Here is a 27,970-nt window from a genome sequence, read left to right on the forward strand (position 1 = left end):
ACAGTCTCCGTTATTTTATTTAAAGAAAAAACACTCTGTGTGTATTGTGTGTATACTTTAAGTACAAAATATATATGCAAAACAAAATAATCAATCAACATCCAAGTATGTGGTAATCATCAAATGAATAGCAAACGCTCAGTACAAAAAAAGTAGTCAGTAGGTAGAAGGCATAACGCTAGCTCGTTAACAGTAGGTGTTAGAGAGAAGTTCTCTCCACATTAAAACTTTACATTAATGTTTTTGTATCTATGTAGCTAGTCAGGAGCATGTTGCTACACATTAATTGCAGAGTAATTATATTAGTGTTATTGTAGACAAATTAAGACATCACTATGTTATTACCTACTATGTTATTACCTGTGCATTCTGAAATTGACTATCCTCATTTATGTGAGATAAAGATAAAATCAAGCACACTGCCTTGGAGTCAGGGAGCTTCAAATCCCAAATTGAACCCACTGACAGATCTGGCAGTTTGTATGGTCTCACTCCTCCTCAAACTTCATGGTCCCCTCAAAGCCGTGGTAGGTGAAGGGTTCGAGGACAGGGCTGCAGGTGTCCTCAGCCAAGCAGGCCATCTTGTTGTACTCACAGCTCTGCTCGGAGCCAGGCGCGATATAAACCCCGTCCGGAGAGTGGATGGACGGGTCCTCGTCAAAGTAGTTGTGAGGCCTCAGGATGACTCCGCCCCCGTTGCCCACGGTGACCGTGTTAGGGATGTCCTCAGCATGAGGGATGTGAAGGAAACCAGTGGTTACCCAGGCAACCAGGTCCTGGGAAGTAACAGAAAAAGAAAACTACGTGTGTGTGTGAGAGAGAGAGAGAGAGAGAGAGAGAGAGAGAGAGAGAGAGAGAGAGAGAGAGAGAGAGAGAGAGAGAGAGAGAGTGTGTGTGTGTGTGTGTGTGTGTGTGTGTGTGTGTGTGTGTGTGCGCGCATGTGTGTAGAGACTATGAAAGACAAACCTCATTCTCTATGTTTTCGTTGTCCTCTATGTACTTGCTGAAGTCAACTACTGGAGACCACATGTCGTTCTGACTGTACAAGCTGCTGCTGGTCTGCTCAGAGTCCTTGTGCTTAGTGATGGCCACTTTATACCTGTGGTAGACAATACAACATAAAAATGTGCCACCTCAGACAGAAAAACAGGATTGTGAAGGTTCTTCCTGAGTGTGGAGAAGATGTGGAGGAAATAGCCTTTGATTTCCAAATGGATTCTGTAGTGAGTCAGATGCTTTTCAACTTCTCCCCCCCAAAAAACAAAGATCAGAAACATACTTCAACGGACACCAGTGACCACTCGGTGAGTTTCCTGTCTTTGAAAACGAGAGTTTATGGTGTTTCTGAGGGATTTTGTCGACGGGTTATATTTCAAGAGTGCACCGTTTGACGAAATGTTGATATTCGCCGTTGTATATGATCGTAATTAACTTTATAACATGGCTTATAATGCTAAATTCCGAACCTGTCCTTTAAGCGAATAGCCCCTTGAGATGAAGCCATCTCGTTTTCGAGGTGGTCCAACACAGAACATGCATGCAGTACGATACAACACAATCACATTCAACATACTGTACGTACATAGACCCTCACTCACCAACACACCCACACATCATTCCCATCCCCACAACTTCTTCAAAGTTTTACATTACATTACATTACAATCATTTAGCTTTTATCCAATTCAACTTGCAATGATTGCATTTAACATAGGAAAAGCCAATGTACTACTACTTGCCATAATCTCCTTTCTAAAACAAGTGACTAAAAGCATAATCTAGTGCTGAAAGCAAAGTGCAAGAATAGCAATCTAAAATACAATAGGTGCTTAAGAGGGAGAATCGTGGTTGTACTTCTTGAAAAGATGAGTTTTGAGCCTGCGGCGAATGATGGGCAGCGACTCTGTTGTCCTGATGTTAGTGGACAGCTCATTCCACCACTGTGGGGCCCGGACAGAGAAGAGCCGTGACCGTGTCGATCGACCGCAGGGGCCTCGGAGTGACGGGACAACCAATCGCCCCGAGCTAGCAGACCGTAGTGGTCGGGAGGGGGTATAGGGTTTGACCATGGCCTGGAGGTGGAGGGGGCTGTTCCTTTCATTGCCCTATAGGCTAGTACCAGAGCTTTAAACTGGATGTGAGCTGCTACAGAGAGCCAGTGTAGGGAACAGAGAAGGGAAGTTGTGTGGGAGAACTTGGGGGTGGTTGAACACCAGGCGAGCAGCAGCTTTCTGGACAAGTTCCAGGGGTTTAATGGCTGACGCCGGAGCCCCAGCAAGGAGGGAGTTGCAGTAGTCCAGGCGGGAGATGACCAGGGCCTGGATGAGCACCTGCACCGTTTCATCAGTGAGGAAAGGGCGAATCCTCCTGATGTTGTAGAGGATGAATCTGCAGGACCGTGTGACGGATGTGATATGTGCGGAGAACGACAGTTGGTGGGTCGTCCAGTGTCACACCTACATTCCTTGCAGTCCGAGTCGGCATCACCACTGTGTCTTCAATGGTGAAGCCAGTTGAGGGCAACCCTTCCCCTGGAGGAACAGCAGCTCAGTCTTGTCCAAACTAAGCTTGAGATGATGTGTTGTCATCCGGACAAACCTTCCCAGTCTGCAGCTCCTACAAGTTCACTGTCCTACACTATCTAGACTAGATCGGTTTGTGCCAGATCGGAAAACAATCTAGCGTTCTAAGAGGAAATACAAACAGCTACACTGGGCGGGCTTAGGTGTGATGCGACGAGCGGTTGACGTTCACGTGTGATAGACAGTGATAGACAGATGGTTCGTCCAATCACCTGACGGCTATTTTTGAAAGTACCTGCCCATTTACAAAGATTCCCAGTTCCCAGATGGTTATGCGAAGCAAACCATCTGGCGCATCAGGTTACCAGATGAAATATGTCCCATCTATCCTAAAAAAACTCACGTTTTAACAGTAAAGACATCCAGAGGAAAGAGGGACCTCACCTAGCCCAGGACATGGCCCTCTCCTCTGGCTCCGTCTCTGGGAGGTGTTCCCCGGTGAAGCTGACCACCTGGAGGCGGTAGGAGCGCTGGTGGCCCCAGCGGTTGGTTTTGTTGCTGGCGATGTGGAGGTAGCGTGGCGTCTTGGCTCCGTAGCGTAGAGCCGCTTCCTGCTCCGTCTTCAGCTGCGCCTCCACCAGCTGTGGGACCATGGCGAAGCGCTCCGGCTTCCAAGGTAACGACACGTTCACATACCTCATGTCCTTGGTCTGGAACACATTGTTTACTCCTGAGGAGCAGAGAAACTCTTCAAACTACTAAACCGCATTAAACTGTATTCACAAGAACAGGTCAAGGAGAATGATCATATCTAGAGGGCCTTCATAAATTGTATAATGGTAGTGGATGACTGAAGAGAGAGTTTGCCTCATTTCATAATAAAATAAACTTCTGGTTGTCGGGTTCCAGATAAGAGATTGACTGTTTAGAGACCATTGCTCTCATTTATTTTAATCGACAATAAAAGTGAAGCTAACTTTAGACACTCACCTCCTACGTCCAGGTCAACTTTGAAATGAATGAAGTGGGTGTGGATGTTTCCAATGGTGTTTTCCGCCACCTGGTGGCCGTATTTCAAACTACCAGCCACCTTGAAAGAAGACGAGATGTAACCAGTGGCATGCACCTTGGCTTCCACTGAACCGCTCTGGTAAAAAATAAAGTCCCACAGGTAATCATAGTTTCCTATGGCTGTAATTGTCCTGAACACTAAGGCGCTGTTAACCATGCCTCCATAACTATTGTGGAAAAAGTCTGAGAAATGTCTTCTTAGTGGGCGTCCGGTATTATGCTCAAAAATACATATCGAATTCTTGAATCGGTGGGGGGCGCTGATGTCGATGTATCGATGAGTGTCAATGTATGCTGCCTCATATGGACAATCTACTCCTCGGACAAGCTCGTGGGCAAAGCGCCCTATCCCGATACTGGTGTCAAGAAACTTCGTCAGGATCATCCCTGGCGTGACCGAACCATACACCGACATTGCCTCCTGTACACTGAGCTCATACGCTATTCTCTCCCCTCTGAAACGAATGTCAAAAACTTTCATACCGGTGAGTGAACTCATACCAAACGCAAAGCTCCAGTGAAGATATATCACATGATTATTCTTGACGCTAAAGCGTTTGCCTTGTGCGTAATATTGCTGGGGGCTCAACCCTGTTGGTTTATTTTTAGGTTTCAATGATGCATAATTCGGAAGAGGTTTATAGATAATTTTCTTCACTGTCCCCGACTCGTACTGTTGTTTTAAGTCCTCCAATGTGTCGAAGTATTCACCGTTGTAAAGGACCCTCTCAACTTTCCAGTTGGATGCGTTTGTGCTTTTGTGGTTGATCAGAACTTCAAATCCTACAGGATGAATGTAAATCCCGCTCAAATCCCTGAAGAAAGACACCCATGTGTTTCTGTCGCCTGACTGGACACCTCGGGGCATTCCCTCGAACGCATTCAATGTCTTCTCTTTGCTGGCATCAAAACTTTCTTTCATGATTTTACTAACTTTCGCAAATACCTCCTTGTATATAAACTGGAAGAGAAGTGCATATTCTCCAATTGTGACTGTGCGCGCGTTGATGGGCAGCTCTTTCTTGTACTTCTCCACGGTAACATCGCGATGGTAGGTCGGGTTTGGGAGAGGTCCCACTACATACTCTTTGATGCGCCCCAGGGTGCCGTGGAACACCACCGCAGTCGCCTCTCTCACCGGCCTAGGCCTGCTGTTATCCAGGTAGCCCAGTACGTCCGTTTTCTTTGGCAAAGAAAGGTCTATTAAGAAGAGGAAGTTTTTGGAGGGCTCGGTCAATTGACGGTTCGAAATATCAAAGCCCTTCAAATTAAGCATGTAGTCGCGCACTTGGAGATACTCCTCGGCTGTCAAGTCGGCGAAGACGGCGCTCTTTTCGTTGTGCTTAGCCTCGAGCGGGACCACAGAGCATTTTGGCACCTTACTTGAATTGGTGCACAGTAGCACGATGTTCAGTATCACTGAAAAGAGGCAGAAGATGATCGCTGTCCATTTTAGTAATGAATTCATTCTGAGCGACCATTACGCAATGGGAGCTCGAGCTCTGGAGGAAACGATGGATGGGAATGAGCCGATGCGCGCGAGGTCTACGGGATTGTGAGAAGCCCCACCCGTCCCTTGGTCCCACCCTGCTACAGTCCCTTCATTCAGTGTGCTGCCAAACCTTGACTGTAGTTATCAAATCGCCAGGATTTCATCCAGTTGCTTTTGGAATCAACACACATTCGTGCGTAACGTTTTACGCGCAACATTGCAGTGTATTTCAAATGCACAATCTTCTTGTGGAACAGAACTTCAAGGAGGCCAAAAACGTCGAATCATCACTTTATTGAGCATGCCTACCACAGGGGTCGAATCTTCGGCAATACTACTTTCTCAGGTGGCGAGCTTATATCTGGCTTCAGGCCAAGGATCACATGACAAACAAATTTGCATACAAGGAATACTAATATGGTCACAAACGGTCAACTAGTATTCTAAATGGTCAATGTGTCAGCTGGTCTTTGCATCAGCTGAGCTCTTGCCCCCCTTCCTCGGACAATGGGGCTGCTTGGGTTCTTCCTGGGATCATGTTACAACTGTGGGCTAACTGACTTCAAAGATGCCTTCTTATTGACCCAGAGAAAGGAATGCTGACTGAGGACTGGACATCTGTTGTAACTAACCTGTAACTCCTTAAGTTAACACAGTTCCACCTAAAGTGAAGTTTATTAATTATTCTTAATAAAATGATTACTACATGAGAGTAATACAAATGTATTGATGTAATACAGTATAATACAGTATAAAAATATACTACAACATACAATAGACTATATATATATAAACTTTATAACAGGCTCGTAGCCCACATAGTAAAGACAGTACTACATTACATATAAATATTAAAAAATAAAAAATGAAAAATATATATATATACAATAAGAAGCACATAACAGGCACGAAGGCTAAAAGAGGCACTCAAGCCAGTGTTCCTGGATGGTAGACAAGTACCTGACAGAGCTACGGCCAGGATCTGTCATCAGTTCAATGATGTCATTCAGAGAGCGGTCAAGTCTGCACATCAATTTGAAGGTCAGGTTGATTGTAAGCTACCTGCAGCTTGCGCAAGCTCTCCTTCTTATAGTTCACCCAGAGGGGAGCTGTATAATTCTGTGAATCGTTCATTAGAAGAAAAAAAAAAGGATTAGTATTGGAACACAATTTATAAGTTCATGGACGCCCTCCTGGAAGACAACCTACAGTTCAAATAAATATTGGCCAGGTGTTTTTTTTCTTTGCCTATAAATTTAATTTTTGCCAGTTGTCTGGGAACCTCACACACTCGTAAAGCTCTCGTAAAGCTTAAAATGATAGTTATCCCTCTAACAACTCATAAGGTCAAAGACAGCTATCCCTCTAACAACTCATAAGGTCAAAGACATGTTCATCTTTTATGTCCTGTCGCCCGCTGTTTTCTTGATCCTATGGGGATATGGATGAATAATTTTATGAATTTGAATTATATTTTTTAATGAATAATTTAACGTTTGACAGTCCAGCCGCGAGACTCTCCTCTCCGCCACAGACAATTCCTGTTATTTAGTATTAGTGAACTGGGCCTTACACTCCATGGGCCCAACCGTTAAAGGGAATCACATAGTAGGCCTAGCCTACATCATTACATTGATATTGATAATGAACATATTCAAATTAGAGCTGTCAACGTTAACGCGTTAACGCTCGCCATTAATCTGGAAACTTAAAAATAATTACCGCAAATTAAGCATATTACAAAATAAGACCCCAACTTCCTCCCGTAATTCCAAACGCGAGTGTTTGTCAAAGGGATGTGGAACGCTGATGAGTTATCTGGGTGTCAAAGGACTCGCTGAGCAGGTTGCGCTTAGATAGCCTACAATGGTCCGACGTAGAGTTGGTTTCATTGGACTTTCAACAGACGTTGACATTCGGCATGGTGAATTTCGTTTCAAAAAGCTTCCAGATGGAAGTTTAGATAAAAGAGTTGCGTGCGCATATCATGTTTTTCCACCGAAACAAACAAGTTCAGTAAAAACAACATTCCAGTACCTGAACCTGAAGGCTACTAACCACTTTGTCATGCATTTCTTTATTCTAACACCATGTATTGGCCTAACTCCCCAAAATGATATACTAGTATTTTAAATGTGAGATTAAACATTATTAATCACAGCCTATAATTGCGATTAACTCGATGAATTGTTTTAATAGATTGACAGCCATAATTAAAATACGCCATGTAAATCATGTACGGATGTCTATGTCATCTGTAGGCCTACATTTCTTCCTTTTGACTACCACTCCCATTAGTTGTTTTTTTTTTAAGCGTGGCAGCTGCTTCTATAGCCTACGTGACGTGTCTGTGTGTCTGTTCTCAGCATGAGATGTAAACCAGAGATAGAAGCAAGCTGTCTGAAGCCCGACCATGCTTTCCTCATGCCTGCCCTCTAGTGTTAGTGTGCAACGGTATTGGCGACTCCCGATTGGTCTAAATATCATGCTACTAACGGACAAACACACACACACACACACACACACACACATAGGCGATTTTACCCTCTGAGAGTAGGGGGGGCAACATTTTGACGTGAGGAAAAAAAAAAAAACAGTTCTGCCGTCTCGTCCCATCTATTTACGAAGAATACCAGTTGTGAACAGTATGCTAATAAGAAATCTGTATGACAATTCAATATGTACAACGCATCAAACTTCATCTAGACACCACGAGCATGTCAATATGACTTTATGACCGAGCACTAGGCCATACCCAACATCACAACATCAAACTGCAACTGTCTGCTGGTGCTAGCTTCCTCGCCGATGGTGATGTTGCTAGTGCTAGTGCTAGTGCTAGCTCCGATAGCCTCTGGAGCACTTCTGCATTCGATTGCACCTGCTGCGCTGTAATTTCGAGTGGTAGCTTCTTCATTAGCATGGCCAGATTTTATTTTATGAAGAAGTGGTATATTGTTTTATAGCTCTTTTTGCCATTATGAGCAGGTTGGCTAGTTGTAGCTTGTTGAGCACTGAGCAGTACAGTCAGATCTAATTTTTTTCGACGGACGAGTTGTGCCATTAGTGGATTATGAATATATATATATTTTTAAAGGTAGCCTAGTTTAAGTAATAAATACACTTTTAAAATGAATGCTGATCTAACACAAACTGGTACAAACCACAATTATGTATTTAATAATTGTGTTAATTAGTAAAAAAAAAAAAAAGTTAATTTTTTTAATTTTTAAGAATCTGAGCAGAGTTGGGCTGTCCAATCAGGGGGGGCACTTGCCCCCCCTGCCCCCCCTATAAAATCGCCAATGCACACACACACACACACACAATATTAAAAACTAGGAGTCAAGCAGATCTGTACCTTGAGGGAGGCCAGGTCTTTGTGCTTATGACAAGAAACCTCAATTATAAATATCTGAAAAATTTATTGTTCACAAGATTATATTGTTGAACACGTTTTTCAAAAGATTTTAATGCAGTCTTCATGGAGGTCCCCCAGGGTAAGAGTGCCTTTGTCTACCCATTCCTTCCATATGACAGTCATTGCAGTTTTAATTGACTAAATGCGGAATGAAATATAACATAAGGACTTGGCATGTACACTAGACAGAAAATACCTTGTGTTCATCAAAGACAGAGATCGTCAACAATATTTACAAGGAAAACAAATCTAAGCCAAACATACAATGAAACAATAAATTCATCAACATTCAACTTTTCATTCTAATCTCAAAAGTATCAGTCTCAGAATTAGTACAAAATCAATTGTTAGCCCTAAAATGTCTCCTGATCTTAAACACACCTGCTCTTATTTCAAATGTAACTGCATATTCAATCTCCAGGCCTCTCTAAGGAGCTGTCATTTCAAATGGGATTGCGAGTCTGTTGGAAAGTTAGCTTCCTGTACGCAGTATCCTATTAGAACTGTGTTTACATAGCATGTGACCATCATTGCTGTGCCTGCGTCATGAACATTGTCATAATTCATCCCCAAAGCCGTGGTAGGTGAAGGGTTCGAGGACAGGGCTGCAGGTGTCCTCAGCCAAGCAGGCCATCTTGTTGTACTCACAGCTCTGCTCGGAGCCAGGCGCGATATAAACCCCGTCCGGAGAGTGGATGGACGGGTCCTCGTCAAAGTAGTTGTGAGGCCTCAGGATGACTCCGCCCCCGTTGCCCACGGTGACCGTGTTAGGGATGTCCTCAGCATGAGGGATGTGAAGGAAGCCAGTGGTTACCCAGGCAACCAGGTCCTGTGAAGTAACAGAAAAAGAAAACTAAGTGTGTGTGAGAGAGAGAGAGAGAGAGAGAGAGAGAGTGTGTGTGTGTGTGTGTTTGTGTGTGTGTGTGTGTGAGAGAGTGTGTGTGTGTGTGTGAGAGAAAGTGCGTCTGTGAGAGAGAGAGTGTGTGTGTGTGTGTGTGAGAGAGAGTGTGTGTGAGAGTGTGTGTGTGTGTGTGTGTGAGAGAGAGAGAGTGTGTGTGTGAGAGAGAGAGAGATTGTGTGTGTGAGAGAGATTGTGTGTGTGAATGTGTATAGAGACTGTGAAAGACAAACCTCATTCTCTATGTTTTCATTGTCCTCTATGTACTTGCTGAAGTCAACTGCTGGAGACCAGATGTCGTTCTGACTGTACAAGCTGCTGCTGGTCTGCTCAGAGTCCTTGTGCTTAGTGATGGCCACTTTATACCTGTAGACAATATGTGAATAAACATAGGTCAGAGGAAGGAGTTTGGAGAGCATCTCTAGCCAGCCAATAAGGGTTAATTCAGGGGCGGACTGGGGAAATAATTCAGGTCGGGCAATGTAGCCCCAGTCAGCCCACTGATCTTGCGACCAGCTGGCAAGTTGTTGAGCGGTGGTGGGGGGGGGGGGGGGGGTGCTCGTGTGATTTGTTGAGCGAGGGGGGGCATTTACGGCCACTTACAGCAGGTTGGGCCAGTTAGCACCTCTGAATATCTCACTCACAGCAACCAGGCCGGCCCACTTGAGGACCGGCCCATCGGGATTCGTCCCGAGCGTCCAGATGGCCAGTCCGCCATTGGGTTCATTCCATTCAACCAAGCCTAGTCCCACACTGTCCTAGTACTTTTTATTTATTTGTGATATTTCCTGTACATTATCAGGCTGGGAACTCGCCTGGTGTCCAACAACTGATCACACACCGATTTGAAAACACAAAAACCAGTAGACGTGTGTGTGTACAGCCAGGGGCCATATAGGCCTATCAGAGGGGACAGGTCCTCCTCACCTAGCCCAAGACATGGCCCTCTCCTCTGGCTCCGTCTCTGGGAGGTGCTCCCCGGTGGAGCTGACCACCTGGAGGCGGTAGGAGCGCTGGTGGCCCCAGCGGTTGGTTCTGTTGCTGGCGATGTGGAGGTAGCGTGGCGTCTTGGCTCCGTAGCGGAGAGCCGCTTCCTGCTCCGTCTTCAGCTGCGCCTCCACCAGCTGTGGGACCATGGCGAAGCGCTCCGGCTTCCAAGGTAACGACACGTTCACATACCTCATGTCCTTGGTCTGGAACACATTGTTTACTCCTGAGGAAGGAGACGGAAATATACTGTTCCTAGAAATTAAGGGAAGGCTTAAATCATCAATCATCATCGCGGATCTCGATGAGCGAAGTATTTAAGTTGACAATCTTTATTGATTACATTGTGTAATTCGTCGAGAACAATATGACGTGAACGGTCAGTGGAAACGCAAATCATTAACCCATTGAGGGCTGGATGTGATAATTAAGTGCTCCATTAATTTTTTTGAGCAGAATACATCATCAGTCTAGATACACAAAGTAGGCCTAGTAAAAGATTTGAATGTTTATGGTCAAAATACTTTGAAGGCATTTATTGCCACCTGTCAAATGTCTTAAGTGTTTAACTGACAACCTACATGAAAACCCAAACACCCAACTGGACGAAGCCAATAGGCCTTGCTTACTCACCTACTATGTCCATGTCGACTTTGAAATTGACGAAGTGAGTGTGAATGTTTCCAATTGTGTTTTCAGCCACCTGGTGTCCATATTGTAAGCTACCGTTGACATTGAAAGATGACGCAATGTATCCAGTGGCATGCACCTTGGCCTCAACTGAACCACTCTGGTAGAAGATAAAGTCCCATATGTAGTCGTAGTTTCCAATGGCGGTAATTGTCCTAAACACTAGGGCACTGTTTGACAAACCTCCATAACTTCGATAGGGCGATTCCGAAAAGTGTCTCCTAAGAGGACGTCCAGTGTCGTGCTCAAAAACGCAAATTGATTTTTTGCTTAATCGTGGACCACCTGTATCAATGTACCGATATGTGTCGATGTATGATGCTGAGTAAGGACAATCAACTCCTCGCACCAGCTCATACGCAAAGCGTCCAATTCCGATACTGAAGTCCAAAAACTTTGTCATCATCAGGTTCGGTGTAAATGAGCCGTACACTGACATGGCTTCCTGCACACTAAGCTCAAAGGCTATTCTCTCCCCCTTGAAACGAATGTCAAAAATGCTCATCCCTGCTAAGGTATTTAATCTAAACGCGAAACTCCAGTCTAGGTATACGACATGGTTGTCCATGATACTATATCGCTTTCCTCGTGCGTAATATTGTTGTGGCCCAAGAGAAGTCGGTTTTTGTCTGGGTTTAAGAGACGCATAATTTGGAACACGTTTATAGACGATTTTCTTCACTGTCCCGGCGTCATACTGCTCTTTTAGATCCAGTACACTGTCAAAATACTGACCGTTGTAAAGCAATTTTGTCACATTCCAAAGAAACGGATTGGTGCTCTTGTGGTCAAGCAAAATTTCAAACCCCACGGGATGAATAAAGAATCCTTCCACATTACGATAGAATGCCAGCCATGTCTGCCTATCACCTGATTTGAGGCCCCGGGGCTGGCTCTCGTAAAAGTGAAGGTTCTCTTTCCCACTAACTCCAAAACTCTCATAGAGCAGTTTATCAAGCCTCGAAACAATGTGGAAATAAAGTACACTAGATAGTAATATGTATTCGGAAATATGCACGGGACGCGCGGTAATAGGAATCGCTGTCTTGTTGTATCTCTCCATGGTGACATCACGATGGTCGGTCGGGTTTGGGAGAGGTCCCACTAAATACTCTCTGACGAACCCCTGGGTAACGTGGAAAACCACCGCGGTCGCCTCTCTCAGCGGCTTCGGCCCGTTGTCATCCAAGTAGCTCAACGTGTCCAATTTCTTTGGCAACGAAAGTTCTATCAAGTACAGGTAATCTTTGTCAAATAGGCTGAACGGATCGTTTGAAATATTCAATCCAGAATTTTCGCTCATGTAGTTGCGGACTTGGTTGTGTTCCTCAACTGACAGATCAGCAAACACAGCACTGCGCCTGTTGTGCGCAGGAGTGGGATGGAGCGGTTGCTCCGTGCACGCTGGAACGCGCCGCGTGTTGAGCCATATTAAAACGGCGTTAACTATGAGTGAGGTACAGCCCAAAAGAACCAATAACACTTTGATAACTGTGCGCCGTTTAGAAGCCATTTCGTGGCTAGAATCAGGTGTGAATGTCAGCCTTAAGGAGCGAACTGTGAGCCTTTAAGGAGGGCCGCGGCGGGACCGAAGTGCACAACTGCGCGGCTGATCAAAGACTAGCTATATTTACAATGCATTGGGAAGGGATACATCAGATAAGACCTGTGTGGTAACACGATTAGTAATATAGTTCAACCTTGACAAGACTGCCGACCTAAAAAGTGATAAAGATCTGCAAACATCTGACATTAAAATCTCCTGGCTAGAAGTATACAGGCTATTGAGTATAGGCTACGAATTCCGATTATGTGGTCAAAGAGCAGGTGAATCCACTGGTTGCAGGAGAGAAACAATGAGCGTGACCAGCATGACCACGAGGACCCGAGGGTTCATGGACATGGACTACAGGACTACAGTATAATGGTTGAGCAAGAGAAAAAACTGTCATAATGGGAAACCGATATACAAGCCATATACGTATAAATAGAAAAAGCAAGCAGCCTATTGATAGCAACCATAGCGTAAAAAATGTATTTAAAAAGAATGATAATCAACAACCAACATTCTCTCACAAGAATACTTTTATTAAGTAAAATAATTATACTTAAAACAAAGATACATTCAAGGGAGATGGGGACATACAGACTTTCTCAACCAATGCTATCAGTGTATTTGTCCTTTAACTAAATTTAAACTTTGAAATAATCTGTTTTGGTGCACGTAGCCCCTATACGTACACAATGCAATTCAGAGTTCCCCTCTTCCTGAATATAAACACAGTATCCAAAATGCTACACGCCCACAGATCTTAACATCTAGAACGCTCACACGCCCTGACGTTAACTTTGAGCATTTCGCACACCTAAAAACAATAAACACACTTAAGACAACCAAAACGTAAAACACTTGTGTAGAGAGGACAGGGACGATGATAAAAACAGAAAACCATTCCATCTGACACCTACAGACCTTGTGGGAGCTAAGTTTGAGTTCAGTTCAAGCCTGCTCGATTGGTCGATAACGAGGAACTTTCCGGGGATCCTGGAGTAGCCCCTCGCGCAAAGTCCCTGGAAACGCAGGAATCAACGGAGATCCTTGGAGACGGTATTTCAGAGCGGGGCGTCTGGAGGATTCTCAGTCTTGTAACTTGTTCAGGCCAGGCTTACGACTATGCCTGCATCCCAAGTCTCAAAGACCTTCACACTCCCCCCGCATGGATAAACAGAGAGTTAGTGAGGGGCTCTTACACCAGTTCCATGCTTTTAAATCTATGTGGGGGGGTGGGAGGGGGTGTGTTACATGGGGAAGGATATTTGGGATGCAGGGATAAGGTAGGCTCTGTTAGCTTGGTGTAGATATCAATCCACGTTGGTGTGGGTTGAGTTATGATAGTCCAGCAGGAGCAGGAGCAGTGCGTGTCCCAGTTCTTGTCGATGTGTCCGTGCAGGGCGTCTCAGGCGGAATAGCATCAGTACAGGGCGTCGGAGTTGCAGCTTCGCGGTTTCTTGATTTTCTCGATGTTCTTCAGGATCATGTCGTGTAAAGTAACCTGGAGCGGGATAGGATGTGTAAGTGTGAGCAAACAGACTGAAACGTTGGATAGTTTCCTGGTTTGGGGTCATCGGGAATGAACACTCGAGATGTCAGATACTGCCAGACCACTCACATATTGGTTCCTCAGCTCTGACACAATGATCTTCAGGCTAATGTACTCCTTCTCGTCGATCTCTGATACTGTGCGTCTATAGTCCTCCTACAGAGAGGGGAGAGAGAGGGGGGGGGGTCATCAATGGGAAGCAGGGATGAAAATTAACACCTGCCACCAGCCAAATGCAGGTAAAATTTCCAATTGGCGACTAGATTTCGGAAGGCTATCTGAAAAAAAAAAAAATACTTGGCCGGTAGATTTTTTCATCTACAGTCCCCTTGGCAGGTGACTCACCATGAGACAAAAAGTAAATTTTCACCCCTGATGGGAAGACAACAACTGGGCTATGCAACAAGCAGTGTAGCGAGTACCTACCACATGAGGGTACTTCGCAATTTTGGAGACAAGCTTTGCTCTGGTGATGTAATATCTGTTTAAAAAAGAAAGAAAGAAAGAAAGAAAGCAGAAACTCTTAAGATTAAGAAACAATACATGGATGCAGGTTCATTGTATTGAATATGAATTTATACCTAGATATTTGGTCCAGGTAAGAAGCTGCCTCTCCTTCAACGGTCCGGAGTTCTGCAACAGTCTCCTCCTATAGACCCACACACATATGGGTAGACAAACACACAAACATTTACAAAGGAACCAAATTATTTATTATTTATTACTATTTTGGATTGTTTTTATTTGGTGCCACTGTTAGTCCTCTGTTCCCTGTGTTGCCATTTTGTTTTTGTAATTAAAAAATTATTGCTTATTGTTGTCCTGGTTTTGTGTAGCTGCACCCTCATTTGACCAACTCTGTTGCTTTATGTTGCCCCCTGCTACTTCGGTCCATCTCGGGGTGTAACAATCTCTATAATAATACATTTGTCATCACTGACGGAGAGCTAGAACCAAAGGACACACAAGCTAGAACACACAAGTGCTGCCCCCTAGTGTAGGAAACCACAAACAGCATCCCTTAAATCATGAAAGAAAAAGATAGGCTCCTTCACATAAACATGACTGTGCCATAATGAGTTTAGATCTTTAAGGACCACAAAAAAAGAAGAGGATTCAACATTTATGAAGGTGGAAACTGTTCATCAATGGCCTATGTTCCGCAAGGAATACAACGGCCTTAGTAAGTATTCAACAGTTAAATCATCTTTATCAATAATGGTAAAGAAAGTAAAGCGACAATGGACAGAGAGAAAATACTGGACATCAATTTTACTTGTTTAAAGTGTTTTACAGTGTTTTACCTGAATAGAAACGCCAAAGTTATTCCCATCCTCTATCCTGGGAATCAAGAGCTGTACCCACATTTTGACCTGAGGGAGATCAGAGAGGGAGATGATAAATCCAGTCAATAATCTGATGTCCTCTCAAAAGAATGTGTCTGCAAGGGGCGAAACTAAGAAAGCGCAGACATTTTGGGACTCCTATGGGGTTGCCGAACATTCACTCGGTCCAGCTAGCATTCACAGTCGTAGCTAGCTACCTACCTACCTACCTTTTTTTGCTATCTAGCTGTGAAAATGCTATATAGCGAGATAATGTCAGCTACCATTAGCTTGCATTCAGTTTCTTTGGAAGAATTGAGAGAGTTAGCAGCCACCTCAATCATTCCAAAGCTATCTAGCACAATGACTAGGATAGCCAATTTAATTTTATGTTCAATGACTAATGTTAGCCAACACATCACATAAGACAAAGTTACAAAAGATCATTCAAATACATTATGACATTATGAACTAGTTAGGTCTAGAGATCTGTTTCATACCTCTGATCTGTTATTCCCTAATCCAAAGTTCCAGTATCTGTTGTAGTTGGGGGGGCTTTAATAAAGATTTAAAAAGCCACTGCAATGATGAGTGAGGCAGGCAGATGTGACATTCAACTAATGTCAAGGTTAAGAAATGGTACGGTCCATATTCTGTTCTCGCTAGCGTAATCAATAAGGATCCAACGAGAAAGATCATGGTGTTTACTGGTGATTGTAAAACTACAATCAATGTGCATTGACACAATGTACTGCCGGCTGGCTGTCTGAATTAGTTTGAATGAGCACACAAGGGCACAAGGAGTGGGGGGGGTTAGTTGGAAGTGGGTAACGAAGCTTGAGCGGGCGTCATTTCCGCGTGGTCCTAGTGCATGCAGTTTCTCCAGTTTTTTTTTCATAGAGAACGTTTCGGACTGTCAATAGTGGGCGGCACACAAACAGGATTTAAAAAAGAGGGGACACGCCCCCCTGCACCTTACCGTGTTGCACTTCTCTATGAGGGTCCTGATCTCCGGTTTGACACGCTCTATTAGGTCCACTAGCTGACCGTTGCTTTTCATCATCCCCTCGGGCATGACGAAGACCTTGGTACCCCCTACCCGCCCCACAAGAGAGGAAAGAGGTGGAAGAACAGAGAGAAGCATGAGTAACAAATCCACCCCCTTGGATTGGGTTCCCTAGTTTGGCATGGGGCCCAGGATCCTATGGGCCTTCTACAGAGGCCCAACAGAGAGCATCCTGACTGGGAACATCTCAGCATGATGGTCTGGGGGGGGAACTGCTCTGCCCTCGACCGCATAGCGCCACAGAGGGTAGTGCGGACTGCCCGGTGCATCAGTGGATGTGAGCTTCCCTCCATCCAAGAGCTACACAGGTCAGAGTGCCAGTAAAGCCCACAGGATCGTCAAAGGCCCCAGCCACCCCAGTCATGGCCTGTTTCAGCTGCTGCCACCTGGCAAACAGTGTCATCAACAATAGATACTAATGGTCTGTTGCCTGCCTGCCTGTGATACAGACACAATCAGACTCAAGACTGTGTAGACTCACTGTGCACAAACAAACGTGCAAATACACATTTTCACTTGTCATGCATCTTACTTTCACTTTTATTGTATGGTATAATACTGTCCTATTCGAGTTGCACTGTTCTTTTTTATTAGCATCTTGTAAATTATTATTCTGTTGTTGCTGTAAAGCTGAGGAGACAGAACCCAAGCATTTTATTTCCTTATACTTGTATGGAAGACGAGACAAAGAAATCTTGACGCAACATTTCCAGACAGGAAACGGTTAAAGTGTACCTTGGCAGTTTTCATCTCCTAATCCATCTTCCAGTTTGCGTTTTTTGGCATTTTGCTGTGGACATATACTCAAGTTAATTTCTCCCTTTGACACAAGAAAACAACCTCTGTCTCCAGTAAAACAATAGTTATTGGCCACTCAGACTTGGTGTAATATAGAGATGTAACAGTATGAAAATTTCACATCACGATTAGAGCGATCAAAACTATCACGGTTATCAGTATTATCGCGGTACTGTTAAAATGTGCTGAAAATGTTCAAAAACTACTGATACACAAACTGAAATCGTTTCATCAAGCTTTATATTGAAAACAAATAAAATTAGCAGCACTGCACTTTTTGTCTGCATAAACATTAAAATAATGTGTCTGGGAGACTAACTTTGGTTTAAGCTGGACAGTATTTACATTGTGAGTTTTTCAAAGCATGGTAATCAAACAGTTTTAGTTTAGTTTTTATTGCGATAAATTTAATCAAATTGTATCACCGTTTATCACTAAACTGGTTATCGTTACATCCCTAGTGTAATACAAACCAACTCACCAGATCCATTCCATCATGGCTGTTGGTGATGACAACTGGGTCTGGTATTTTGAAGTTGATCTCTGAGTGGATATCCTTTAGGTCTACTACATTAAATATGGGCTCCTGGAAATCAGGAACTAAGTTAATAACTTTTTGGGATCTAAAGGTTACATGCATGACAGTACCTGTAAAAAAAAAATATATATCACTTACCTTCAGAAAATTATCCAGTTCCAACAGCTTCTTTGGAAAAAAGCTAGCAACCAAGTTCTCAGCCTAGAAAACAAGTATGGAGATAGCATTAGCACAACCTGGATATCCTACAGCAGTCCGCCAAGGTGATAGTACACAACCAAATGAGTGATGATCCAAGTCTAAGAAATCTGACTACTTTGACTCACCTCAGCCGTGATTCGTTCTCTGAAAGTGTCGACCTGTGAGAAGGTAGTAAGTTAGTATCTTTAATTTAGTTCAGTGCAGTGCCATTGACTAGCAAGCTAACTAGCTAGCTCACTACAAAACACTGACGCACGTGCATCAGGTATGGTGGAGAATATCAAAATTAGCAACTGATGCTAGCTAGCTGCGTGACCAATACACATCTATAGAATATGAAACAATATTAAAGCACAGCCAGCTAGCAAGCTAGATCCCTCGCTAGCTACTGACCACAATTGTACAGTAAATGCTAGCTAGCTAGCTGACCATGCATCCAGGCCTTGTGAGCATCTTCATTTGCCACTCCAGAGTCCAAGTAAGTTCGCTAGCTAGCTAGCTAGTATTAGCAATGCGGTAAGATCCTTACCTTTGTCTTGAGTTCATTGTCTACCTTGAGTAGTGATGACATGATTTGAAATCAATCAAAAGTAATTGAGATGCACAAAGGCACACGTTGTAATTTGTCGGTCTCTACTCAAAAAGCCACGGACACGCACTACTTGGGAAGTCAAGTTGTGACGTAATCAGCAGGCGACAAGGAAGAGGTAGACTAGAGGAGGCTAAAGGAGGCTAGAGGAGGCTAGTAGGAAAGGGGCTAGCTTTATGCTACATGGGTTATACAGTCTGTACGGTTGGTACACAGCACAAGCGTACCAGCTGCTGCTGTGACTGTTGTTGATGGGGATGGCTAGCAGTTGCTAGCTAGCCACGTCTAAGTAATCATGTCTTATCCGGCCATATTACCGGACTAACTGGGAGATCTAAACAAGTGAGTATCGTCAGACCTTGGTGTGGTGTAATTTGCGTAATGTAAACTAGCTACGTAGTAGTCAGAGCTACTGTTTAGCCAGCTAGCTGAGTGAACGTTATGCACCCAAACCAACCCAACCAGCTAGCTGTTTCGAGCTGATATGATGTGTCGCTCACTCAAAGGACGTAACGTTAGTCTAGCTACAGTAACGTTAGTCTAGCTACAGCAGCTAGCTTCATTGCAGTGAATGCCTGCCACTGAGTTATGGTGCGTTCGTTTGTGGTCGGAGGTGGCAAGTCGCAAGTGGCAAAATACCTACCTCCGACTTGTGTGCATTCGAGCTATATACCATTATATCACAGTTACCTAGTTATATCTATATACCATTATATCACAGTTACCTAGTTATATCTATATACCATTATATCACAGTTACCTAGTTATATCTATATACCATTATATCACAGTTACCTAGTTATATCTAGTGCATTCGAGCAACTGGGGGCTGAGAAACATATCCGAATTTGCGACGAGGAAGTGCGAGTTCATGCGGTGTTTTATTTAATCATTCCTAGTAGCAAGTCGCAATTTGCCACCTCCCAGTTATAAACGAACGCACCATTAGCTCACACGCTGTAGCTAGTGTTATCAAACTACTGGTCTGATACGCAGACCAAAGACAACGAAATCAACGCATGGTTTAATTTATCATAAAAGCTACGCTCTGATAATGGATAGTTAACGTTAGGTAAGCCCTCTTACTTCAACAGTATGATGGATGTAAATCATGGACTTTATCAGATGTGGCATACATCTACAAAATATATAATTCAAGGCTAAACCTGAAATTAGGCTGCTGTTGTCATTCCTCAACTCAGCAGCACCACGTCAATCGGTGAACTGTTTATGGTCCAACACACAGATGAGTGCTTGTTCCCTAAATGGCATGTAGGTTGGCTGCGCTTTTCAAGATAGCCTAAACTTTTGTGGAATTTCATGGACGAGACTCACTAAGAGCCTTTAGCTTTGCAATTTCAGTCAGCCTCAATTTTTCACTAATGTCTGTCTGGAGCTTCAGACTTCTAGAGCTCGTCATTGTGTTTTTTTAAATTAAAACTTTGAGCAACTTTTCTGCTTATCTACCCAGTCATCATGAAGCAATTGCATATACAGTATACACATCCTTTGTGATTCATGCCAGTTTCTGAGTGCGTGGGGATCGCAAGTTCCCGGGTTCGATCCCAGCTCCCGGCAGTGTGCCGAAGTGTCCTTGAACAAGACACTGAACCCCAAAATCGCTCACGTGCGGCACGGTGGCACAGTACCCAGTACTCTCCGGGCCTTTCTGTGCAGAGTTTGAGTTATCCCCTTGTTCTCAAGGGGTTCCTCCCAAAATGACCCAATACGAAAAACATGCAGAAGAACAGATGCTCTTGAGGCCTGTCCCTGACCAAGACCTGGACTGAGCACTTGGACTTGGTCACCGGGCCCCATGAACGATGGCTGTCCACTGCTCCCGGCTGCCCCTGGATGGCTTGGATCGGAGAAATGCAGGGAACAATTTCCACCGGCGACCCCTGTAGTTGCATGTGTGTGTGTTGTGTGCTGTTGCCACTCACCGTGTGTTATGTGTGTGTCTAATCATATTTAATGTTGTGCATGCCTGGTAAAGAAAGACTGCTGAATTAGTTTGCCCCTTTGGACTTGTGGTTAATCATAATCCTCCATGTTTACTGCTGTTGTTCGGCTATTACCCTTGAGTGCAGTTGCAAAGCCACATTGGAGCTGAAAAGGAACTGCCAGTTTAGTGTTAAAGGAGCTGTGGTGGTAGAAAGTGAGAGTGTAGATTGTGCTGGTGTTAGGCGTAGTGAGATGACAGTTGTTCGGCGGTCGGGAAGGAGGAGACACAAGGGTAAGGCCTGATTCAGTAAGCTCTTTGCTTTCAGTGACATTTGGATCCTAGACCCTGGGACTTATCTGATTGTCTTGTTTAGTGGATGCCGAGGGGAAACTGCGTTACCTGCGCTGTCTCCAGTTGGAATGCAGGCATGCTTGGAACACAAACACTTTAGTGCAGGATTATCAGTCCGGGCTGTGTAGCCTAGCTTGAACCAGCTGCTGTAGAGAGAGAGGCTCTGATGGTGCCATAATGAAGTCCTGTTTGGTTGGGGGCCCTGTTATGAAAGAGCCTTTCAGTGGGGGTGGGGGGGGGGGGGGGGGGTCGCAGGATGTGACGCTGCAGAAACCACGTTGAGAGTGTTGCCTAATGTCTCTTTTTAAAGCTGTCTATCTAGCAGCCCCTGCAAAATGTGTCCGTTTATCACTCAGTCTAGTCTACTTCAAATCAAACTTTTTTTATATAGCACATTTCATACACAAAGGCAGCGCAATGCACTTTACAGAGTGAAATAAAGGGAGAATGTACATAATGATCCTACCCCTTATTTTTCAGAGGGAAGCAAAAAAATAAAAACTTCACCCAGTTGGGACAATATAGGAGAACTTTTAAAATGATTCCCTTACCTCTCTCAATGAGACTATCAAGCAAGCTCCTGGAAAATGTTTAACTGAATTAGCTATAGTTTTATTTTTAATTTCATTATTCATTTTACAGAGCACTAGCCTAAGCATATAATAAATACTACATTATAAGAAATGTAACACTACCAAAATGGTAGATAAATAGGCCTAGCTACAGACATGTTACCAAAGTAGTAGGCAACTATATGTTGGCTTTATCCCATTAATCCCACACAATACAAGGCCATAGAAGTCTACTTAAAAGAGGTTGAAGGTCCTACAGTATGTCTTTACTTTGAGTGACACTGATGTAGCATAGTCCAAGGAGTGGATCCCCTCTGGATGTATTGGATGTAGGCCGTTCCCTACCTTTACCTGTTTAACCTGTTCTATTTTCACATTTCCTGTCACTCTGTATGTCCCTGAATGGGCCACTCCCGCTTCCACGTCGACACGGCACCTGTGACCACCTGTTTGTTCGCCTACAGGCTGTAGCTCAGCCTGCTTCATAGGGGACTGAGCCGGACATTCTCGCACATAAATGTCTTCTCAAGGATCCTGGCAACAATCTAGTGCTCTGCTGTTGTATTTCGACGAAGGGGAGTTTAAGAAGACATCTTTAGGGTGAATATGGGAGCTAAGTTTGTCTTTTGTTCGAAATGTCAGATGAGATAATTTATCATAATTAAGGAGTTTGCTACATTGATTAGACCATGGTCTTGTTACTGTAGGGCCAATCTCACTCTTGGGTGTATAGTGTCCAGACTAGGGCGATACAGTGACAATAGAACTATGTGACTTTCCTATCTAGCTTTTTAACAGGTTTGCTCTTTTTTTAACAGGTTTGTTTGCTAACGCTTTGCCCTACTGGAGACTGGGGACATTCTCCAAGCTTTCATTACTAAAACTCTGTGGAAATAATTAGAGAAAATAAAAACCCTGCATTGCAGAACCAATCCAGTCTTTAGGGTGTAAGTTTGTCAATCCAAAGCAGTAGTTATAAGTTTGTTCAGGTTAACCATCCAAAGCAGTAGTTATAAGTTTGTTCAGGTTAACCAATCCAAAGCAGTAGTTGTAAATTTGTTCAGATTAACCAATCCAAAGCCATAGGCGTAGGTTTGTTAGCGGCGGTTCTCGCGGCCGTTCTAGAGACTATCTTGAATATACAAATCCCCAGACGATTGGTAGGCGGAGATCTAACGTGAGAAAACCTTGCTAGTGATACTTTTGTCCAAGTTGTGCGGGAAATAATCTAGTAAAATAGTCTAATCAGTATCTAAAAGGCTGCTTTCTCTGCAGGTTTTATTGATTATGTACCAATTTTTGATTTGAATGCTTCCGATATTAGGATCAGGTTTACAGTCACTTCCAAAAGATTATAGGCCCTATTAGTCTGTACAACACGGTTGTGAACTGTAACTATCCAAGTCCAGCAGATGAATGAGTGAATGGTTATTTTACAGTTTGAAGTAGAGAGAGAGAATGACAGACAGCAACATCTGTATGTCAATTAATCAAACCAGCGTTTCCACCACCCTTCCTTAACCAACCTTCTCTGTGTCTCTCTCGAACTTCTCAGGTCCCTCCCCCTCCCCCATGCCTGTGACCCAAGAAGGCTCCTCCCATCTGGACCAGAATGATCCTATGAGCCCTCTGCGTATCTCCGTCGGAGGTCTCCCAATGCTGGCCTCCATGACCAACCACGTAGACCCTCGTTTCCGCCTCAAGTGGCGGACCATCGTGGCGTCGGGAGCTGCCGTGACCCTGGTCCTCGTGACCTTCATGCAGCTGAGGGCCTCCCGGCACGGCGGCCCCCGCGCCTACAACTCCACCTACCCCCTCAGCGCCCCCGTGCACACGCCCCAGGGGACGCGCTACCGCATCGCCGTCATCGCCGACCTGGACACGGACTCTCTCAGCGCCAAGAAGCTGACGTGGTTCAGCTACCTGCGGCGGGGCCACCTGCTGGTGTCGCAGGGCGGGGACAGGGTGTCGGTGGAGTGGGACCAGGACAGGGTGATACTGGAGAGCCACCTGGCCGAGAAGGGCCGGGGGATGGAGCTCTCGGAGCTGGTGGCGTTCAACGGGAAGCTCTACAGCGTGGACGACCGTACGGGCGTGGTCTACCACATCGACGGGGACAAGGCCGTGCCCTGGGTCATCCTGCCGGACGGGGACGGCTCCGTCGCCAAAGGTCAGTGTTAGGGTTGCAAATTTCAAGGAATTTAATTCGTCGATAACTGTTAACCTTAACAAACGATAGTCGGTTAATTGATAAGAACATCCTGTGCCGGACTGCGCTTTGCTCGCTTCATTTTTTTTGTCATCTTCCGCTGTGTCGTTGAAATTTCCCGGCATCCCAATTAGCCTCCACTACATGGCGCCCTCATGTGCAGTCGGACCTTAAATCATGATAACATTTCACGCAACTCCTGTTGATAACGTTCGTTCCCCCCAAAAGTTCTGTTCCATTAAAAAGCAATTAATCGAGTAACCAGATCTTACTAATTCTTATCGACAATTAATCAATAGCCAATTAATTATTAATATCCCTAGTGCAGGTCCATACAGAAACTAGGAACGAAGAGAATCTTCCTTCAGTGTTCTCTTTGCGTTCTAACAGGCCCTTTTCGTTGGCGTTTTTGGAAGCGCCGGGTCAAACCGTGCCACGCTGATTTTTTTTCTCCCTTGGCCAGTTTACCGCGCCGGCCGCCTGGAACGGACCCTCTCTGGAGCGGGGTCAAAGGTCGCCCGCGCCGGTAACGGTGACACCAGAGGGGCTTCATTCCATTTGTCTATTCACTCTAGCTTCAGCATCCATATTTAATTGTGTATGTAAAAAAGATTGCACATAGCTGTCAATCTGACGATTTATTGTGACACTGAATTTATGTTTATTTTTTTATGTAAATGTGTCATTATCTGCAGCTTTCGCTCAAATGTAGCCCACCTGTACAACATTCCGTTGGCGTGGTGGCTGTTTTGTAAGCGCGAAACAACATTTTTCCACACAAGTATTTTCTTTGTTGAATGCACTGGTCAGGCTGGTTTTTTGGAGCCTGGTAAACCAGACTATAAAACTGGTCTACCAGGCTACAAAACACCAGCCTGACCAAAACACCAGCCTGACCAAAACACCAGCCTGACCAAAACACCAGCCCGACTAAAACACCAGCCTGACCAAAACACCAGCCTGACCAAAACACCAGCCTGACCAAAACACCAGCCTGACCAAAACACCAGCCTGACTAAAACACCAGCCTGACCAAAACACCAGCCTGACTAAAACACCAGCCCGACCAAAACACCAGCCTGACCAAAACACCAGCCTGACCAAAACACCAGCCTGACTAAAACACCAGCCTGACCAAAACACCAGCCTGACCAAAACACCAGCCTGACCAAAACACCAGCCTGACCAGTGCATTCAACAAAGAAAATAGGCCTACTTTGAAGGAGCCCCCCCCCAGTACGAGCAAACATTTCATTTCAATCATGCAGTTAACCTGCCTGGTAGGAGTTGATCAAATATTTGGTTATAGTGTCATGAACCCGATATTGACATTGCAATGTGATCTTGTGGGTGGAGCAGCTGTCTTATGAGCCCTGCATCTAGGAAGTAGGATGCACGGGCACAGATAAGCTGGAGTCAACCTGAAAAACTCAGGGACTAATGAGTAGGTGAGGGAAATCCAGAAAAATGCTGTGTGTTTCGCTTACAAAACAGGAGGCTATAGTCTGCCTGGGACGCCAACGGTATGTGTGTTTTGGGCGGCATCTGTGTTTAATCTTGTAGGATGTAAAACAATAATACCTGTCAATTTGGGGATTTATTGTGACTATAAATGACAAATAAACAAAAGATCTAATTTGAGCTCAGACCTGTGTGAATGTCATCCCATAGGAGGCTGTTTTTTGAGTTCCTGTATTCAGTCTAACATGACAAGTGTGTCGTCAGTTGGATTGCCACGTGTGTCGGCAGCCGCATTCCAAAAAATAGAGCCGAGTCGAAATCAACCCGGGGCGACATTGTCGGCAGCTGTCGGCAGCTGTCGGCACGCCGCCAGTGTGTGGGCTTCCATAGGAAACAATGGGAGCTATTTATTTGGAACGTCGTGTCGCGTCGTGGCGGTGTCGGATGCGGTCTGCGGGGGGCTTTACAAAGACACACCTGCAGGCGGGATTGCCTCGTTGTCATGGAAACGCAGATCCCGGCCGCGCTGGGTAGACGCGCCCAGTCAGACCGTGCCAGGCAGGCCCAGTCCATGTATACGGGAAAAAAAACACGCTACTGAAGATGTCTGCAAAATAGCTTTTTTTTTCTTCCTCCTCCTCCTCCTCCAGGCTTCAAGGCGGAGTGGCTAGCCGTAATGGACGAGCATCTTTACGTGGGCGGCCTGGGGAAAGAGTGGACCACCACATCGGGGGAGTTTGTCAACAATAACCCTCAGTGGGTGAAGGTGGTGGGTCATCAGGGTGACGTTCAGCACCTGAACTGGGTTGCCAGGTACAACCTCCTGAAGTCCGCTGCAGGGATCAAACCTCCAGGTGAGGGCTGTGAAGTAGCTAGCTACACCATGCAAACTCGCCACTTAGCTAGGATTCACCGCGTGTGTAATTAGGGTTGTTCGTAGCGCAAAGAACAGCGTGAGGTGCGTTGAAGCTTGGCGTGTCTCTCTATTCCACATGTCCTCTTTACGTTACATAACATTACATTAGGCTACATTACGGTCATTTAGCAGACGCTTTGATCCAAAGCGACTAACGATAATTGCATTGAATGTAGGAAGAGCCAGTGTGCTCCTACTCAGCAGAACTCACAAGTGCATCTCCTTTCTAAAACGAGTGACTAAGAGCATTTTGTTCCTTCTTCCTAGTTTCTCATCCACTTTCTTGTGTAATCCGCCCAACTGAGTCGTTAGTTACCCAACCTGTGCCTCCCTCCCTTCTCTTCCCCCCCCTTCCCTCCTCTCTCTGCCCCCCCTCCCTTCCTCTCTCCCGCCAGGCTACCTGATCCACGAATCGGCGGCGTGGAGCGACCACCTGCAGCGCTGGCTCTTCCTGCCGCGGCGCGCCAGCCTGGAGCGCTACGACGAGACGGCGGACGAGCGCCGCGCCGCCAACCTGCTCCTCAGCTGCTCGGCGGACTTCGGCGACGTCACGGCGAGCCGGGCGGGGCCGCACAACCCCACGCACGGCTTCTCCTCCTTCAAGTTCGTCCCCGACTCCAAGGACCAGATGGTCCTGGCGCTCAAGTCGGAAGAGGACGCCGGCAAGATCGCCACGTACATCACGGCCTTCACACTGGACGGCCGCATCCTCCTGCCGGAGACTAAGATAGGGGACGTGAAGTACGAGGGACTGGAATTCATATAGGAGGTTGAGGAGAGACGGAGAGACTCTTGCAGAGCAGAATGCATTCCAGGCGCACTACTATGATTGTTGTTTACAGTCCAGTCCACTCAATGCTGGAGTAACTTGCTGCTTGTTGTCACGGTCCCTGTGAGGGCGGGCAGGCAGCCCAGCAGGGGGTAACAGGTCACATGTCTCTGTTGGGACCCGAGGGGCTAAAGGTTGAGTGACTTGGGTGAGTGGGAACTGGGAGTGGGCCACACACAGCGACAGTAGCTCCTTCGTCCTCTTCCCAGGCCAACCGTGCTCCTCAAAAGTACTGTAGACGATGTCATGATGAATGTACAAAATGATTAATGATTAATCAGAGACTGTGATTTTTTTTTTTTAAATTACAACTGTTGTAACATGCTCATACTATACACACACACATCCTGGATAGGTTTCCTTTGGTTTTATCTCACACTTGATTCTTCCTTTTCATTGCATCAAATCAAAAAACTCCAACACATGGTTCACTGAAGACTTTTCTGGAAAGTACAATATGATTTTGAAGGAATGTGCAACGCGCCAATTCTCTTGTCACCTCAATAAATGTGTTCTGGTTGATTTTTTAAGTATTTTATTTTATTTAACCAGGTAAAGAAGCTTGAGATCAAAGAACTCTTTTTCGAGCAACACCTGACCAAAATGGCAGCATAAAAAACAACACGAAACTAAAACAAAGACAGACCAATATAGAACACAGTTGGCCAGAAGACAGAGAACACAGACAAAATAAGGGAGAGAGATAAAATAGAGCATGCAGTAGTCAAAGTGTTTGTGTGTGTTGGGGGGGAGGAGGGGGGGATTAAAGGGGATACTGTGCAAGAAAGATCAAGTTAGATTAGCATCATACACATGCACCATTACTACAGGGTGTAAAATGACCAATAAACATTATGTAGTAAACATTTGCACACAAACAACTTTCTTGGTGGTCTCAGAGTCGTATCTGTTTTGCCGATTTGGGAAGTGATGCAATTAACTATAAGTTCCCTTCAACTGTCAAGGTGGAGCATGACCAGGGATCTGC

The 27,970-nt window shown here is 45.1% G+C and overlaps 4 protein-coding genes across 6 annotated transcripts; 1 reads left to right on the plus strand and 3 right to left on the minus strand.

Moving 5' to 3' along the window:
• On the minus strand, positions 1-5,061 carry LOC311308597 (primary amine oxidase, liver isozyme-like; the record flags this gene model as incomplete). Its single annotated transcript, XM_084437579.1, has 4 exons — positions 1-776; positions 967-1,099; positions 2,967-3,252; positions 3,513-5,061. 4 exons carry the CDS (start codon positions 5,059-5,061, stop codon positions 489-491), a joined length of 2,256 nt encoding a protein of 751 aa, XP_084293705.1. The 3' UTR covers positions 1-488.
• A 4,001-nt stretch (positions 5,062-9,062) lies between these two features.
• LOC311309776 (amine oxidase [copper-containing] 3-like) lies at positions 9,063-12,594 on the minus strand (the record flags this gene model as incomplete). The annotated part of the gene is made up of 4 exons (XM_084439099.1): positions 9,063-9,335; positions 9,638-9,770; positions 10,332-10,617; positions 11,025-12,594. 4 exons carry the CDS (start codon positions 12,592-12,594, stop codon positions 9,063-9,065), a joined length of 2,262 nt encoding a protein of 753 aa, XP_084295225.1.
• Positions 12,595-13,856: 1,262 nt separating this feature from the next.
• LOC311308718 (proteasome activator complex subunit 3-like) lies at positions 13,857-18,768 on the minus strand. The gene is made up of 11 exons (XM_084437735.1): positions 18,640-18,768; positions 18,236-18,268; positions 18,048-18,110; positions 17,853-17,957; positions 17,309-17,363; positions 16,487-16,602; positions 15,487-15,555; positions 14,764-14,831; positions 14,609-14,663; positions 14,252-14,338; positions 13,857-14,134 (listed from the first exon to the last, which is right to left on the minus strand). Exons 1-11 carry the CDS (start codon positions 18,679-18,681, stop codon positions 14,054-14,056), a joined length of 774 nt encoding a protein of 257 aa, XP_084293861.1. The 5' UTR covers positions 18,682-18,768; the 3' UTR covers positions 13,857-14,053.
• Positions 18,769-18,890: 122 nt separating this feature from the next.
• Positions 18,891-27,493, plus strand: cant1a (calcium activated nucleotidase 1a). Of its 3 annotated transcripts, none has more exons than XM_084438269.1 (4): positions 18,891-19,041; positions 23,123-23,737; positions 25,888-26,091; positions 26,549-27,493. In XM_084438269.1, the coding sequence occupies exons 2-4, from the start codon at positions 23,140-23,142 to the stop codon at positions 26,917-26,919; spliced, it is 1,173 nt and encodes a 390-aa protein (XP_084294395.1). In that variant the 5' UTR covers positions 18,891-19,041; positions 23,123-23,139; the 3' UTR covers positions 26,920-27,493. The 3 variants fall into 3 exon arrangements, with proteins under 3 accessions (XP_084294395.1, XP_084294397.1, XP_084294396.1); XM_084438271.1 differs by lacking the exon at positions 18,891-19,041 and adding an exon at positions 21,503-22,167; XM_084438270.1 differs by lacking the exon at positions 18,891-19,041 and adding an exon at positions 22,231-22,514.
• Positions 27,494-27,970: the final 477 nt, after the last annotated feature.

The sequence above is a fragment of the Borostomias antarcticus genome (assembly GCF_949987555.1).
Source record: "Borostomias antarcticus genome assembly, chromosome: 5".
Taxonomy (NCBI): domain Eukaryota; kingdom Metazoa; phylum Chordata; class Actinopteri; order Stomiiformes; family Stomiidae; genus Borostomias; species Borostomias antarcticus.